The sequence below is a fragment of the Scleropages formosus genome, chromosome 19, assembly GCF_900964775.1.
Source record: "Scleropages formosus chromosome 19, fSclFor1.1, whole genome shotgun sequence".
NCBI lineage: Eukaryota > Metazoa > Chordata > Actinopteri > Osteoglossiformes > Osteoglossidae > Scleropages > Scleropages formosus.
The window spans coordinates 10,520,189-10,536,306 of NC_041824.1; the positions used below are offsets into that span (position 1 = coordinate 10,520,189).

General features: G+C 41.9%; 1 protein-coding gene across 5 annotated transcripts in view; it reads right to left on the reverse strand.

The window, feature by feature from the left end:
* Positions 1-5,487: 5,487 nt before the first annotated feature.
* The window catches only part of LOC108931644 (zinc finger protein 521-like), a 143,015-nt gene continuing 132,384 nt past the window's right edge, over positions 5,488-16,118 (reverse strand). For all 5 annotated transcript variants that reach the window (XM_029246295.1, XM_029246294.1, XM_029246292.1 and 2 more), the window contains one exon: positions 5,488-6,704. In XM_029246295.1, coding sequence (XP_029102128.1) covers positions 6,675-6,704 — 30 coding nt within the window. In that variant the 3' untranslated portion in view covers positions 5,488-6,674. The remainder of the gene's footprint in view (positions 6,705-16,118) is intronic.

A 16,118-nucleotide genomic window follows, 5' to 3' on the forward strand; every position in this document is an offset into this window, starting at 1 on the left:
CTCTGTGCTTGTACCACATTTACATTCATTCATTTAGATGATGCTTTTCTCCAAAGCAACTTGCAGTTTTAAGCTACCTGTAGCTATTTACGTATTACATTTACATTACCGTTCATTCATTTAGCAGCCGCTTTTCTCTAAAGGAGAGGATGTGGTGGCGCAGTAGGCTTGGCTGGGTCCTGCTCTCTGGAGGGTCTGGGGTTCGAGTCCCACGTGGGGTGTCTTATAAGGGACTGGTATCCATCCTGGGTGTGTCCCCTCCACCCTGTGTTGCCAGGTTAGGCTCTGGTTCACCGTGGGCCAAGCGGCTTCAGCCAACGTGTGTGTGTGTGTGTTTTCTCCAGAGCAACATACATCTCAGAGAAATACAATTTGTGCATTACATTAGGAGAAAGAGAAACAGTTGCAGGCATGTGATTCTGAAGTAAACTTAATTTCTTTCTTTCTACTTTATACACTTTATTCAACTCAGAATAGACAATTCCTGATCACCTTCCTACAATTTTTTTTTAAAGGTACACAAACATTTACATACAATATACACAACAACATATACACAACAAACAACGTATTTATACAACTAGGTAAATTTTAGAGAAACAACCTGGGTTAAGTGCTTAATTATAGGATACCAAAGCAGGAGGTGGGACTCAAACCTGCAACCTCCGTGTCCAAAAGTAGAAGCTAACAATCATGCCACGTGCTTAACCCTGGCTGTGAACCCCACCTCCTGCTGTAACTCCCTTGATCAAGGTACTTATCCTAAAATTACTCCAGTAAAAATTACGTATCTGTATGAATGGAGAAATCATCGTAAAATTTGCTTTGGAGAAAAGCTAAATGAAGAAATGTAAATGAAGGAGAGGTGGTAGATCAGGTGGCATCATGCATTTACATTTATTATTCATTTAGCAGATGCTTTTCTCTAAAGTCATGTGCATCTCAGCGAACATTGAGAGAAGCAGAGATTTGGATACAGACAGGTGATTCTACAGTTAATTGGTCACATACCACCATATAAACCAGTGTACATCACTCGAGTAACTTTATATAGGATTTTCAAAAAATTATTAAACACATAGCATGTATACCTTTATCAAGCACTTAGGAGATCAGGGGAGATGAGTACTAAAGAGAGGTTTCTCAGACCCTTCTGGAATTCTGAGAGGGATTCAGCATTCTGAGTGACAGAGGTAACTCATTCTACCACATCAGAGACAGAACCGAGAACCTTGGTGCTTTTGATTTTGGAGCGTTTGCGTGTGGGACCACCAAATGGGCAGGGGTAGAAGAGCACAGCTAGAACAACACTCAAAACTTCCAGAGAAATGTGTTTCACAACTTAAAAAAAGCTATAGCCTATAGCCAGCTTGGACCCAGACGGTGTCCCTTAAACACAAAAGTGCCGAAGGAAGGTTTGAAACACGCGACTAACTGAGAAACTTACCAGCAGTTTATTAATTAACAACTCTGACCTGAGCACACATCTACTAAAGACGTCCTGTTGGGTACATTACAGCGCACACATCATTTGCAAGATGCAGTAAGAGAGACGCAGAAAGACAGGGAGGGGTGCGAGAGCCAGCCCTTTAGAATTTTAAATTGCCTCTCCTCACACAGTATGGCAGAGTGATTTGGTATTTAGATCTGCACGTTGGCAAGATTGCGCGCTGTTACAGCGCCACTGAGAATTGGTTCAGCAAAGACATCTTTGCGCAACCCATGCGGTCCAATCAAACTGTCAGAGACGGCCAGGGTATATGTAATTATAACGGTTTAAACAGGCCCCTGAGAGTGCCTCTGCCAAGTTTTTACAAATTCTTCACTTGGGCAGAAAACTCGCTGCCTCGAATTCAGTGGTACTTTGCCCACTAAGCTGGCCGTAAAGAAACTGCGTGTCTGATATTTGTTCCAAGTGAATTTAATTAAATCACAAATATGAGCAGCCAGTTAGCACCCCATTTAAAGTAATGGATGTTGCAGGGCGGTCCAACTCCGGTTGCTAACTTTGGACTGGCGCAAATGCCCTTGAAGCTTGTTCGAAACGAGCAGGACGGGGGGACTCGTGGCCCCGTGGATTCACAGCTGAGCAGGAGAAGTTGGAAGACCTGCGCACATATTTGTTGCAATAAAGACGCTCCTTTTCAGCTAATGGATTGTTCCATTAAATTCTACTTCTTCTATATTATCAGCGCGCCGTTACAATGATTCCGTATTCTGTTAATAGTGACTGGTATTCCCGTTAACTAATAGAAACTAGTAAGGCGAGCAAATCTCAGACATTGTAGGTGATGTAGTGGCCAGGCCTACTGCCTTAGACTTGAAGGGCCTAGGCTTGAATCCCACCTCTTACTGCTGTGCCCTTGAGCAAGGTACATACCCTGTGTTGCTCTAGTAAAAATTTGTTGACTAAATGGGGCAGCTGGTAGCGTACTGATTAGTCCTGCTGCCTTCGAACCCAAAAATTGCGGGTTTGAGTCTCACCTCTGGCGGTAGTAGCCTTGAGCAAGGTGGTTACCTTGAATTCCTCCGGTAAAACATTAACCAGCTCTATAAATGTGTAAATAATTGTGAACACCTCAACACTGCGAGTTACTCTGGAGAAAAGCATCAGCTAAACTAATAAGTGGGTAAATAATTGTGAAGAGTGTAATGATGTAAGTTACTATACCGCAAAGTGTCGGCTGAATGAATACAGGTAATCAATGTAACCATTATGTTAACATCTTAGCCCTAATATACCACGCTTAAGAGCTGGAGCAATGTATTGTCGGTGAGCCCTTCATGACGTCCTGCAAGTCTGAGGTCTGAGTGCAGTATTTGCAGAACAAGACGGAGGTCAGCGTGTGGACAGGTGAAGAAGATGTATTACAGTCCAGCAGTGTTATAGGGCTCTGCTCTAAAAGGGCAATTCCAATACTGGAGTGACTAAACAAGAATGACAAGGGAGGGGAAGTGGGCAAGTTGGGGGTTATAACTTACACCCCATATGTTCCCGAATCAACAGTAATTAAGTCTTGTTTTTCATTTGAATGTCAAATTACATATGCCAGGATCCAAGTCACGAAAAAGACCCAGCCATAAAGCTTTTAGGCAATTCTCTTAAGCATACCTGAACAAATAATAAAAAAAAAAAAAAGAAAGTCTAATAAATGTCCACGTGTTGCACTTAATTGTACAGGTAATATCAGAGATTTGTTCTTTTTTGTATAGAGTACTTTTACATGGAGAGTCTCTGAAGCACACTTTTCTGGCTAAGAAGTTTAATTAGTGCAAGTAAACAATAAATAAAAAAATATCAAAGCGCTACAAGCCCCTTCGGTGGAACGGGGGAGGGGCTAATGAGGGCCCATGGGGATCGAGCATACAATTAGGACCAGAGAGCCCGATCACATATCTCAGCACTCAGGGGAGTGTCTGTATACTATATACCGTTTACACAAACGCAGACACAAAAACACACACTCACACACAGTTGCAAATATCCACATTTCATGTGTTAATTTGCAGCAGATGAGTTAGAAAGACTGCAGTACACTATATACTGCTCTATTCTTAGTTTACTAAGTAGTCTGTGGTATGCTACATAGTAAACGAGCTGTGTAACATGTAGCAGCTGATGGAAAAAGAAAAAAGGAACCATTATAACATAAGCATCATTAGGAACTCAGAGCCAATAACTTATTTTATTTCTATGTACCTTAAAAGAATGCTTATTAAACAGCAGGCTGAATTAGCATACAATCTCAGATTTGTCAGGTATCATAATATTGACATTCAGTCTCTCACAACAGTAGTAAAATCTGCAGCAAATCGTTAATGACACTACGCTTGTCTAATTCTCCAGAACAGACTTGTTCCGAACGTGGATAACTGTGTAATCTAAGGGTTATTGTTATGCTTCAACGACATAATATTTCTATAAGACAAAAGGAAGAGATCTGTTGCCTATTAAAAGGTAGTATCCATCAAGTTTTCTTGATAATATTCTGGTAACTATTTTTTCTATAATAATGAATGCTATATTCTTCTCTCAAAGGAATATAGTGCTAGGTACTATATTAAATGCATAAAACCAATTATGTATTTCAGCAGGGATGCAATTCCTCTATAAACCTGATCTACATCATGATCTACAAGGTTCCAGAAAAAAATATTGGTATTGAAAGTACTAAACATTCATTGTAAAAATAATTGTTTCTGCATTGTTTGTGAAAATTTAACTATGAAACAAAATTGTATTTATTTTAGAATTAACTATAAGGAAGAAACTAATTAAACAGTGACTGCTATGTAAGGCACAATGTTTCCCGATCTCGTTTTCTCCGTTAATGACATTTTTATAAATCAGCGGAGGACAGATGTTTCCACAGACCTGGAGTACCAGCTTGCTCTTGGAGACGGTGGCCTTCTCCACCCTCCGCCACCCCCAGAGTGATGGCATGACTCTAATAGGTCTGGAGAGTGTGCACATGCACAGGGTTGGGGGTAATGGGGGAGTTAATGACTGGAGCCTCCCTCAAGATCTTGCTGGCAGTCTGGATGTTCACGTATGGTGGTGGAAACTTGCACGGCAGCAGGGTGGCATGCTGCCGAGATCTCCAAAGGACAATCAGATTGTTTCTTGACGCTTTCGGGTTCTGCTACAGTGCCTGTGCTTCGGGTGGTTGAAGGCCTGGCTCAAGCTGTAGATTACTATAGCTACCAGGGTAAATGTAGGGTGGCTGTGTCAATGAAAGGGAGCCCGATATGATCAGATTCTATCAGTTAATTGCTTGAAAAGAGAAGGTGCCACCAGGGAAGTGGAGATCCTTTCTCTACATACAGTCATGAGGGCTGGGTCTGTGTTCTCCCACACTTTGGATCTCAAGGACATCAGCCAGACCTCCAACTCAGAGCCACAGATACCTTCACCGAGTGGACTAATTCAGTCCAGTCCAGTCCCTCATGTTGGTCACAGCCATCCCAGAAGTACCTGAGGCAAATGGTCAGAAGTCATATTTGTATGATTATGAATTGCAACATAAAATTAAAGTGATTTACTCTGTGCATTTAACACATTATTAGACATGTTTGTGATACTTTTTTGTGACCGTCGTTCGCCACGTACATGTATTTCTGTACGTTCCTGATGGTGACTACAACGATGCGCGAACCACATTTTACACATCTTCATACTGCTGCGAGAACTGTAGACGTTTGATTGCGCCACCCAGCACTAATTCATGACAACACGTCAAACCACATAATATGCAAAAGCACAAACAAACAAACCATTAATCAAAGACCGTGCAGTAAATACTGGTGTGTTTTTCAAGTTTTGTAGTGGTGTGAACACACACAAAAATGATCTTTTTCACATACACTTTTAATATGCTTCACATGTGCAACACAAACATGAGTCCTGCAAAATTCAGAACTTTGTCCATATTTGTACATTACATATTCAATAACATTAGATGTCATTTGTATTTTTTTTTTTGATATTCCAAAGTCCTGCCGGAAAGGATAGTTCCAGTTATCCGAAAATGAACAGATTTCAAAATGTCACATTATTTCTCCATACAAAAGTGCGTCTCAAGTTCAAATAATAGTAAAATCTTAAATAATGGAATGCAATATCTCAGCTCGGAGCTTACAGCTTTAAAGGAGAAATGGAATGTCACAATAGCCAAGAGAGCAGAGGACTAGAACAAAATCTGGGAGTGCAAAGGAGGACAGAGTTTTGTAATTACATAATCAAAACGAAGAGGGGGAAATAAAAGCACACTCTAGTACCTGAAGGTAAATTGGATTTATTTCCTATTGCAAAAACAATTCCAGTAATCTCCAGGTTCTGGCTAGAGAGTAAACATTAATAACAGTAACACAGAGGCTGATTTAATTCACTGGGAGGTTCCTCTGTGCCGGGGTTATTAAAGGAGGTTTAAGTGTCATTCGGCTTCCACCAGGAAGGATGTGTTTCCAATCTGTGTCATCACCATTGCATATATGAGAATGGTTTTTTTGTTTGAACTCTGCACACAAGCAGAGCACATTAAATAATCCATATTTCTGATCTGGTCTCCTCCTTCCTGCAATAATGAGATTTATGCATGAGGTCGACAGCGCTGCTTTTGCGGGGCTATCTGGAGATCTTGGCCACGAAGCGGCGCATCAAAGCACTCCGAGTTGCCGACGGGCGCGTCTTCGAAGAACGTGATGTCCAGCCAAAGCGGACTAATGAACATGGATAGGGAATGGCCTCTGCTCTTCTTGAAGTTTAGCGGCCAGTTGCTGCCCTTTGCCCCATTGATCACTGGCGTGTGAAATCCTCTCCATCCTCTCTGAGGCAGGGTTTCAACACTGGGTGCTGTAAAAAGGGCTCGGCAGCCCGACTTTAACAACGCATGAAGTGACACTATTTACAATTACCTCACCCTTATGCTTAAAAACTCAAATACATACTGTCCAAAGAATTTCTGTTCCATCTTCTTTTCTTTTCAAGATAAAGTTTTTGTTACCATACATGATTTCTCTTATTGTGTACAACTGCAATGAAAGTTCCGTGCAAAGAATAAGTAAGGAGACCACGCTGAAGCTTGACACTTGTCGTTTTTTTTTTTTTTTTTTCTTTTCCCCTTTTTCCAATTTCTTCACCGCCGAGCTACCGTCCCAAAGTGACGTCTGCCACGTTAGCTGCTGTGTTGGCTCATTGTGTGGTTCTGTGGAAAAGGAAGAGACCGAAACAAAATATCGGTTAACATTCAGTCCATGTAGCAATCATCAGGGTTTGAATACAGTATGTGCATGCACATTGAAAATTTATTGCAAAAATTCATATGGTTGTGGAAATGGGGCTCATCACCCGCACCAGCTACATTCACCTTGAGACCCATTTAGTGAGGTTTTTCTATTGCTGCTGATGATTTAAAAAATTGTATTCCCATAATACAAGAAAGTAGGTAACATTTTTTTCTCCATTTGCTGCATTGCAGGATGGTATGGATATAGATTTTTTCCACAAATACATCAAATCTAAACAATTATTTGACTTGTTCAGTTGTTGTGAGCAAATCACTTTGTCTCCTTTTTGCCACCGTCAAGCAACAGGCAGCAGATGCATTGATTTGCTTTTCAATTCTGGCTGATACCTTTTGGTCTGAGAGGTGCTACTGCTAAAAAGGAAGTTTCTTCTATTGGTAATAATGCAAAGAAAACCACATACACACACACACACACACACACACGGAGTCTGAAACCACTTGTCCCGAGCGGGGTTGTGGAGAGACACACCCAGGACGGGACGCCAGTCTGTCACCATGCACTCCAAGCGGGACTCGAACCCCTGACCCACCAGAGAGCAGGCACAGGCCAATCCCGCTGTGCCACCATGCCCCCCCAAAGAAAACTAAACTAAAAAAATACATAATTTAGAAAAAGGTGATAAATAATTACACCATTAAAGGGTTCTACTCTAAATCTGACAATAATCAAAAATAAAAATGTTTATTAGATATTCAGAAGCGCTACGGTTCTAATGCTCGTCAGTAAAATTTCTAAAACTGGCTTAAATAGAAAACACCAATTATCCTTTTAAAACAGATCAGTCACTTAAACTGTCGATCTCAAAGTACATTTAGTAAAGCCATTTGTTTTGTCTGTCCATAATGAGCTATTGTAATTATACAAAAACTATTTTACACTATCTTTGCCTTACTGTATACCTTGAAAACTCAAGTGATAAAGACTGTAATGCAGGTGTTTAATTTCAGTATTATTCTCATCCTTAATTGTATAGGCTATTACTGGTATACTTTTCTGAACTACACTGCTGGGTATAAAAACTTACATAATGACAATATTGGTTGAACTGTTTTGAAACGGCATGCTTTTGTACATATGAACCTGGTTTTCCAAGAATAAGCTTTGGTAAAATCCCTGACTGACATAAATCCTTGGCTTTTCTGACAACCGTTTGCGACACTGGAATTTTCAGGACTTATGTCAGTGGATTCTTTCCTGACACCTATAATAATCCACTTAAGACACAATGACATTCATTCAGTTGCACTGTGATTATTAAGCAGAACATTAAATGTCTGTCCTAATTAGTTTTTCTCCAAGTCCCTCAAATAAACAAACATTTTTCTCAAAAACTATACGAGTGTAAAACAATATGAAGCCCAGTTCCTCAGCCGCTACTATTCATAAGCCAAGGGTACCTTTTTCGCCTAAAGTCCTGTGAAACATCTATCAAACACAGCCACTATCAGTAACACAGTGCTATTGCACCTTAACCATAATATTATCATTTAACCTTCTTCATCATTGTTATTATATGTTTGTATGTTAAGGGCTCGTCTTGCACGGACTTGTGTGTGACACAAACACACATTCGCATGCTCGTGAATTGCGCCTGTGCAGAGGGAGGGGTGTCAGACGGGGGCTCTTTAAAGAGAAGTGCGGGACGGGGGTGTGTGACTGGTGTCCCTGGTGGGCCGAATCCAGGTCATCTTTTGAAGTGTCTGCTAATCCCTTTAATGCAAACTACATGCCCCACTTGCTGCGCTCCCCTTAAAAAAAAAGAAAAAAAAAAGAAAAAAAAAAAAAAAACACGACTGCGGACTTTCAGCAGCGTGGACTCAGTTGCGCACCTGTCAGAAAAGCGTCCCTCCGACATTTTGTTCCATGTCGGCCCGGGCTTTGCTCTGTCTACCAACTCTGTCACTTCGTCACATTCATCACCCACTTCCCTGGCATGCTGGATCACACACTATGCTCTCCGTTGCGGCCACCTCCGCTGTCATCGCTGCTGGAAAAACAGAAACCAGCAGAGCCTACTCATTACCGCATCGCCATCAAGGATTCAAACACCTCGGAAGGTTGCTCTTCGGCAAAGCGATCGCTTTCCGACAGGCGGAATAATAAGTCTTTTGACCTCAACGGATCTCCAACCCGAGCGAGGTCATCCACCGAGGGCCCCGGGCTCTGGGTGCTGCGTCGGTCCGAGATGTGCCCGTAGCTTCTACATTTCATCTTCTGCCCACTTGAAAATAAAGCTTCTTTAAGTGTGTCTGGGAGGGGTCCCCAAGGAATGCCCAGGCATCCCTGATGTGGACAAGGTGGGGTTGGGGGTGGCGGGGGGGGGGGAGCAGAAGCTGCAGCCTTATTAATGAATGCAGACCATTACGAGTCTGCCTGGCTCCTGAGCTGCTCCCAGAAGCACATACAGTACGTGACTTCAAATGCCAGAATATTGACACAAAGCGAGCAGGGCACCCCCAAGGAAAATTACTCCTCGGATATAATGTGGGCTCGTAACAGCTATTAGAGTACAAAATAGAACCCTCTGGGACCCGGCTGACATATACCGCATTCTACCTTCTCCCTAAACATTAGAGGAATTTCTCAGAGAAGGTATTTTCAAGGACAGTGTTAAAAGGACTTCTGCACTGGGCTTGGTGAGTGCTCTCTCTCACCACAGTGACTATTGTGATCCACAGGAACAGTGGATTGAATTCCAGTCAATACAGCTCTGCCTTCATTTTTAACGTCTCATGTTTTTCCACCTGCTTTTCACTTAAAAATGGAAAAAAAAGAGATGCTGGCGCAAGGCTTTCAAAGGCGCCAGGATTTACATAGTGCCTGCCCTCGTGAAAATGCATTTATGCAATGGGTCTTTTGTTTGTGATAGTTTTTGTCTGCTTTGTAATCAGCAGAGTGCAGATGAATCTGGGACCAAGGCACACTGCTGGAGCAGGAAATGCTCATACACTCTTGGGTCAGGTGATGCCCTGAAAATAACAATCCATCAGCAATCTCCCATTTTAAGAGCAACTGCTTACAAAATTTGTGTATACAATAAAACGGTGCACTGTAAACTGTGGCATGTAAAACACATCACTTTGGAAAGATGCATCATTTCACAAACGGCTGACCAAATAACCTTATTTCTTATTTTATCTTTTGCTATGGATAATGTACCGTACAAGGCAACATAATTTTCCACAAATGTACATAAATTGCAATACAGGGCTAGGAATAAAAGGGGCCAATTTTAGTGAAATGAAAAGGCTGAGAGAGCAAAAAAGGACTTTTGCTGGGTGATAGGTAATTTTAAAACCTCAGCTGGGACCAGTGGATGTGCTCTACATATCATATGGTATCTGACTGCATGGTTGCCATGCTCTCAGCAGCAGGTGGGCCCTGCAGAGCTGTTTCCCCCCGTGCTGAGTCTCTGTGGGCTCAAAGTGCCGGCAGGGAAGTGAATGGGTGGGGAGGGGTGGGGGGCCTCTTTGCGCCCCTGCTGAGGAGCCACTCTCACATCAACCCCAGCGTTTCCAGAATGCCGGCGCGACCTGGATTTGGCGCGAGGGGCAGTCTGCTTTCCTTCTCCTTGGAAGCACGTTGCCGATGCGTTCCTTCAGCAGCCTCATGCCTGTTTCATCGCATGCACGAGCACCAATGTAACGAGCAAATCACTTTGCCTCCCTTTTGCCACCGTCAAGCAACAGGCAGCAGATGCATTGATTTGCTTTTGATTTATTACACCCATTTTCAACTTCCAATTTCTCAATTTTGGCTGATGCCTTTTGGTCTGAGAGGTGCTACTACTACAAAAAAAGGAATTTTCTTCTTTTGTTAATAATGCACTGCTAGCATTATCACATATCGGTGACAGCCATTCACTGATGCTATGGTCCGGTCTTCCTTTATATCAGATAACGACAGTAGTTACCCATGCTTTCATTAGATTACATCATATTGCAGCATCCCCCTGGAAGCCAAGCAAATGGCAACAGGTACAGCTGTTTAATGCAGCTTTAAGTACAAAGTGCAGTCTTGGAGGAGGGCGCAAGAAGAAAGAACTAATTCATAAAGCAGTGTCGTTTGCGTGTCGTTTCAATCCTCATTGATCGGCCAATGCTGACAAGTTCTTTTAACACCAAGTTTGTCTGCCACAACTGGTGAAGTTTCGTCTGATTTTTTTCCACAGGCTCGATACAAGAATATTTTGCTGAAATAAAGTAAATATTTTAAAAATCTGACAAAGAGAAAATAACTATTTCTGTTTGGGGCAGCTGGTCGCGTAATGGTTAGAACGAGCTGCTGCCTTTGGGCCCAAAAGTCACAAGTTCAAATCCCACCTCCAGCTTGAGCAAGGTACTTACCCTAAATTGATCCGGTAAAAAAAATCCTCAATGGGTAAATACCTGGGCGCAGCTTAATACTGCAAGTTGCTTTGGAAAAAAAAGTGTCACCTAAACGAATAAGTGTAAATTTAAAAACAGGAAATCAATATGTTACAGTACGAAGATAAAAAGTTTTTTTTTAGTTTGACTGTGGTACGAGTTACTGTGTCCATTCAAAATGAATCGTCAAAGCTAGTGTGGACTTCAGTTTTTAAGAATTATTTCTGACATCCAACATGTGTCAGACATCTGCAGAACATGCACTGAGGGGCAAGAAAAGTAAGCTTGGCAATGGGCATGAAAATGTCCATGCTGGAACAGATTTAACTCAAGGATGCACATGAGAGCCACATAATGGATATTAACCTTTTTTCACCTCTGACTGTTTTTACGGGATGGTCTTTCCTGTATGTATGGAGAGGCTCTGAAAGTGTTACTGCTCTAAAGGTCATGATGCAGCTGTTTTCCTGTCTCAGAAAGTGCACCGCCCTATGGCCAGCGTCCTGGTCTTAGGATCTTACCATGGGCATTCTCTAGATGTCAGTGTGTTGTTTTCCCTGACATCAATACATTGCCAGAAGTACGTGATACTGCATCCAAGAAGACCGTGGCTGGACATACTTAAGCATACAAGCTAACATGGTCTATAACTTGGTCAACTGGGAAAAAGTCTCCCTAGGAAACCAAAAATGCGATCTTCCTTTTGTTGTACAAAAACTGAAAACCAGGGGACTGACTCAGACCAGCACTGTCCACTTACACCGCACCCGAACTCATATCGTGCCTTCGGCAATAGAACCAACCACTCTCCTTCTCCAACAAATGCAAAACAATTCATTTTGATTAACTTCAGATTCACAGCATTGCTGGGCAGGAAGTTCTGTATTGTCTTCACTGGTATCCATGTACTTCATAATGTCATTCCCCATCATTTAACCAGGCTTTCCTACCCATTTGTACTGTATGTTGTTCTCAACACAGCACCTCTTTCTAACAAGACAATCTTAAGAGCATTCAGCAACCATACTAATTCACTCGCTGCTGCCCTAGCACCGGTCTCATCCTCTTCACTCTTATTTGCGTATTCAGTGCTCTCATTTGCATTCTGAAGCTCAATTCTGAATTATTTATGACTATGCAAATACCTGTCTTGAGAAGTTAAGTTGTGGCTCCGCCGGACAGATCACTCAGGATCTGAAACATCACGTCTTCTCCCAGTGCATTGGCGTACACCTAATACTCCCTGCTACATGCTGAACGAGTATCATTAAAAGAGTATGCTACGGAGTTGGGTTCATAATGTATTAAACAAGCAGACCACATCTTTTGCAAGGAAACATGCAAACAAAATCACCCACATGATTATCATCTACAAATAAAATTCAGTCCTACCAAAGATACTATTCATTTGCATTTCTTTAACATATCAGAAGCAAAAAAAAAGACAATCACACACAGAAAATAATGAGAAAGAGGTAAAGGGGGGAATTTTTGGTGACGACTTCTCAACAAAATATTAAATCTCATCTTACACAGGTGGCAGCACTTTCCAGGAATAAAAATGAGTTACAGAGTCAAGATTATTGGTGCTTTATTGAGTGTCCAAAATCCAATACAGTAACCTTTGAAGGGAATTTGACACTGATCCTTTGGGAGTTGTTCTCAGATGTGGCAAATATACGCACTGTGCGGCGAGCGAGACTTTTTTGGCAGGACTGCAACTTGATGATCAAGGTAATGAAAGTCAAGCTTTCATATCAGGTAATATTGTTCATACTTTTACATGCAGGTACTGGAGACAACACAATGACAAAAGTGGTCTACATGGCCATTTTCTTTGTTGAAATGTAATGAATAGGCATCACTCTAAGGCTCCTTCCGCACAGAATTCCACCATACAAGAATATTACGATGTCACAGTAGCCATGTTTTTAGAGCTAAGACAAAGAGCAACACCTGCAATAAATTCAATATCAACTTGTAATCATTTAACAAGTAACAACACGGTAGCCAAAAGACAGAAAAGTCACAAATGATTCGCATGATTCTCCTTTTTTTAATATAAGGCATTATCAGCTAAACATTAATAGATTTTGATTTTGGTCAGAATGATATGTTTGCGATTCCGGAGCTCTCCTGGGGAAAATGACACATGGTATGATACGTGTACGCACCTTCCGTGTCTGGACTAGCTGCCAGTTAGCGTCTTCCAGTGGAGGAAGGTGCTAATCATTATCACATTCTAGACTGATTTGCATTCCATGCACAGGAACTCGAAAGCCCAAATTTATTCAGAGTCATCAGTCAAGATTTTAATTAAGGCGTAGCGGCACAATGCTGGGGAAAAGCATGATGACTGTTTGATTGCAAATAAAGCAGAAACACACGTTCACTTCAACCTTTTCATTAAAGCAGTTCTGCATGTACAGTAGAGAGTAAGAGGCAGGACAAATTTACTTTTTATATGGTTGCTCAGTTATGCCGTTTGTCGAGATAATCTCAGACTACTAAAGATACTCCCTTCTTACTTGTGCTGAGATTTGATCTCAAAACAGATTAGCCGGCCAGGTTTTTTAAATGCCTTCATCTGTGGCACCACTAACATGCCGCAGAGTTTTTAAGGGACAAATACAGTGTTTAATTTCTGCAAATACTTACTCTACTGACAGTACTGGATCTATGCAGGTATGTTAAATCCTCCAGGAAACACTAACTTCCACGAACAGAAAGTGTGAACAGAGAGCAGAATGCTGCTAGTAACTGCTAAACGCACAATAAGGGGACATGCCCTGTCCTATGAAGTCCTAATACTGGCACTTTTTTAGTTAAGCAGTTGGAAAATGACAATATCAAGTTATTTTAATTTAAAGTTGTTGAAATAACACCTTCCACATCAAAGTGAACACTATAGTTGCAGAATTAATTTCGAAAACCTGAAATATCTTTGAGGGGGGCGTGGTGGTGCAGAGTGTTTGACTGGGTCCTGCTCTCTGGTGGGTCTCGGGTTCGAGTCCCGCTTGGGGTGCCTTGCGATGGACTTGTGTCCCATCCTGGGCATGTCCACTCCCCCTCCAGCTTTGCGCCCTGTGTTGCCAGGTTAGGCTCCGGTTCGCCGCGACCCCGCTCCGGACAAGCAGTTTCAGATGATGTGGGTGAGATTTAACACATAAACATTAACTGTCATATACATACATGACTACGTATGAGGTGTTCGGGTGTTCGCCAAGCTCGGCAAACAACCGAACACCTCAACCATCTAACTGAGCTACGAAGACCACCAATATTCTCTATGATGACTATGTATGTTTCAGACTGTGTGTATGAGGGGAATATCTTTGGCAACCAGGAGAACGGCCATTCCCGCCTCCTGATTATCAGTTGCATCCGATTAAGAGATGATTGTCACATGCAGCCATAGCAATTAATTGACTGACAAAGGACAGGAGATATTCCTGCGGAACTTAGACGGTGTCGATGTAGTTGCTGCCAAAAGCTCTTATTTTGTGTTTTCTTGTTATTTTAAATTTTTAATAAAACACTCTAAATCCACCCCGTACTGCCTCTCGCTTGGTCACTCCTTGAACATTGCATGCCTTGTGTGCCACAATATTTTAAAATACTGTGTAATAGTTTCCTATTTTTCAGGATTTAATACTGTATGTCCTGGATGTAATATGATGCGGATTATACACAATACACTTTAGCATAACATATGAATAATAGAACATAGACAGAATGGAAATACACTTATTTTACAATTAATTTCACTGTTCCTTGACTCCCCACCAAAATTATGTAAAACTGGAAACCCTCACCTAACCATAAAAATTATTTACTGTTAGGTATACGTAACAATGAGTTTAGGTCTTTATTTGCAAATAATTAACAAATACTAATGTTTATTAGTTGTATGCCTGTAAGCAGAGGCCAATATAATTGGTAGGTCACGCAGGATCGGTCATGGATAACAAATGCATACTTATTAGCATATACACTAAAAGTGAGCATTAACAAACGTGGTCTAAAAATGACATAGCTGTGCCATTCTTTCCACTGTGTTAACACGGCAATGACTGCCCACGTAAATTGTGACAAACCTGCCAATAAGGGTGGACTACCATTCCTGTGTACTACATACTGGGTTTTCTCAGCAGCCTTTAGAAGACTTACTGCCAAAACTTCCAAAAGTCCAAAGAAAAAGAGAGTTGCTTTTGGTTGGAAAGGTTGTGGTGTTTGAAGCAGTGCCAATATTGACTCAGCCCAAAGACATTTCTTGAAACAAGTGCCGGGAGAGATATCCAGGCTGCCGGTGGGTCCACTGGGGGTGGAATTCCTTCCTGATCTGGACAATCGCCAGGGGACCCGCTGTCCAGTTTGGCTCAAGAAGTGGAAGGAGGGGGAAAAAAAAAAAAAATCGGCACGCATTTGACACAGTCAACACTTATCAGGCCGGCATGAGGCCCGGCCCCGTCCTTTGTTTCTGCAACAGCCGGACTCAGTCTCCTTGGAAACTGACCATCGCGTTTGAAGTGATATCCCCGAGGGAATCACGGATGTACCATGCCTGGGGGTATTCGGGAGGGGGTTGGCGGCCTTGAAAATGCTGAATTTCCCTAAAGGTTTCCTGGAGTGGACAAGCAGCAAGGAAAACGAAGAGCTATCGGAACAACAGGTATTCCACAATGAAGGAATTTGGCCAAGTTGTTTTTCCTCTCACTTTCTTTCAAGAAAAGTGAAAGTCCGTCAGAGGCCTGGGTCAACAAATGACCCAGGTATGATATAGTCCTTCCACAAACTGCAATGAGAGAACCAGAGCAAAAAAACTGACTGGGATGTGGGATGTCTAGAACCTTGTAGCAATAACTATGAGCAGGAAGGCACAAGAATCAATAGCCATGATCGTAAAACAATGTCAAAACTCTGAGCTACATAATTCTTTAAATA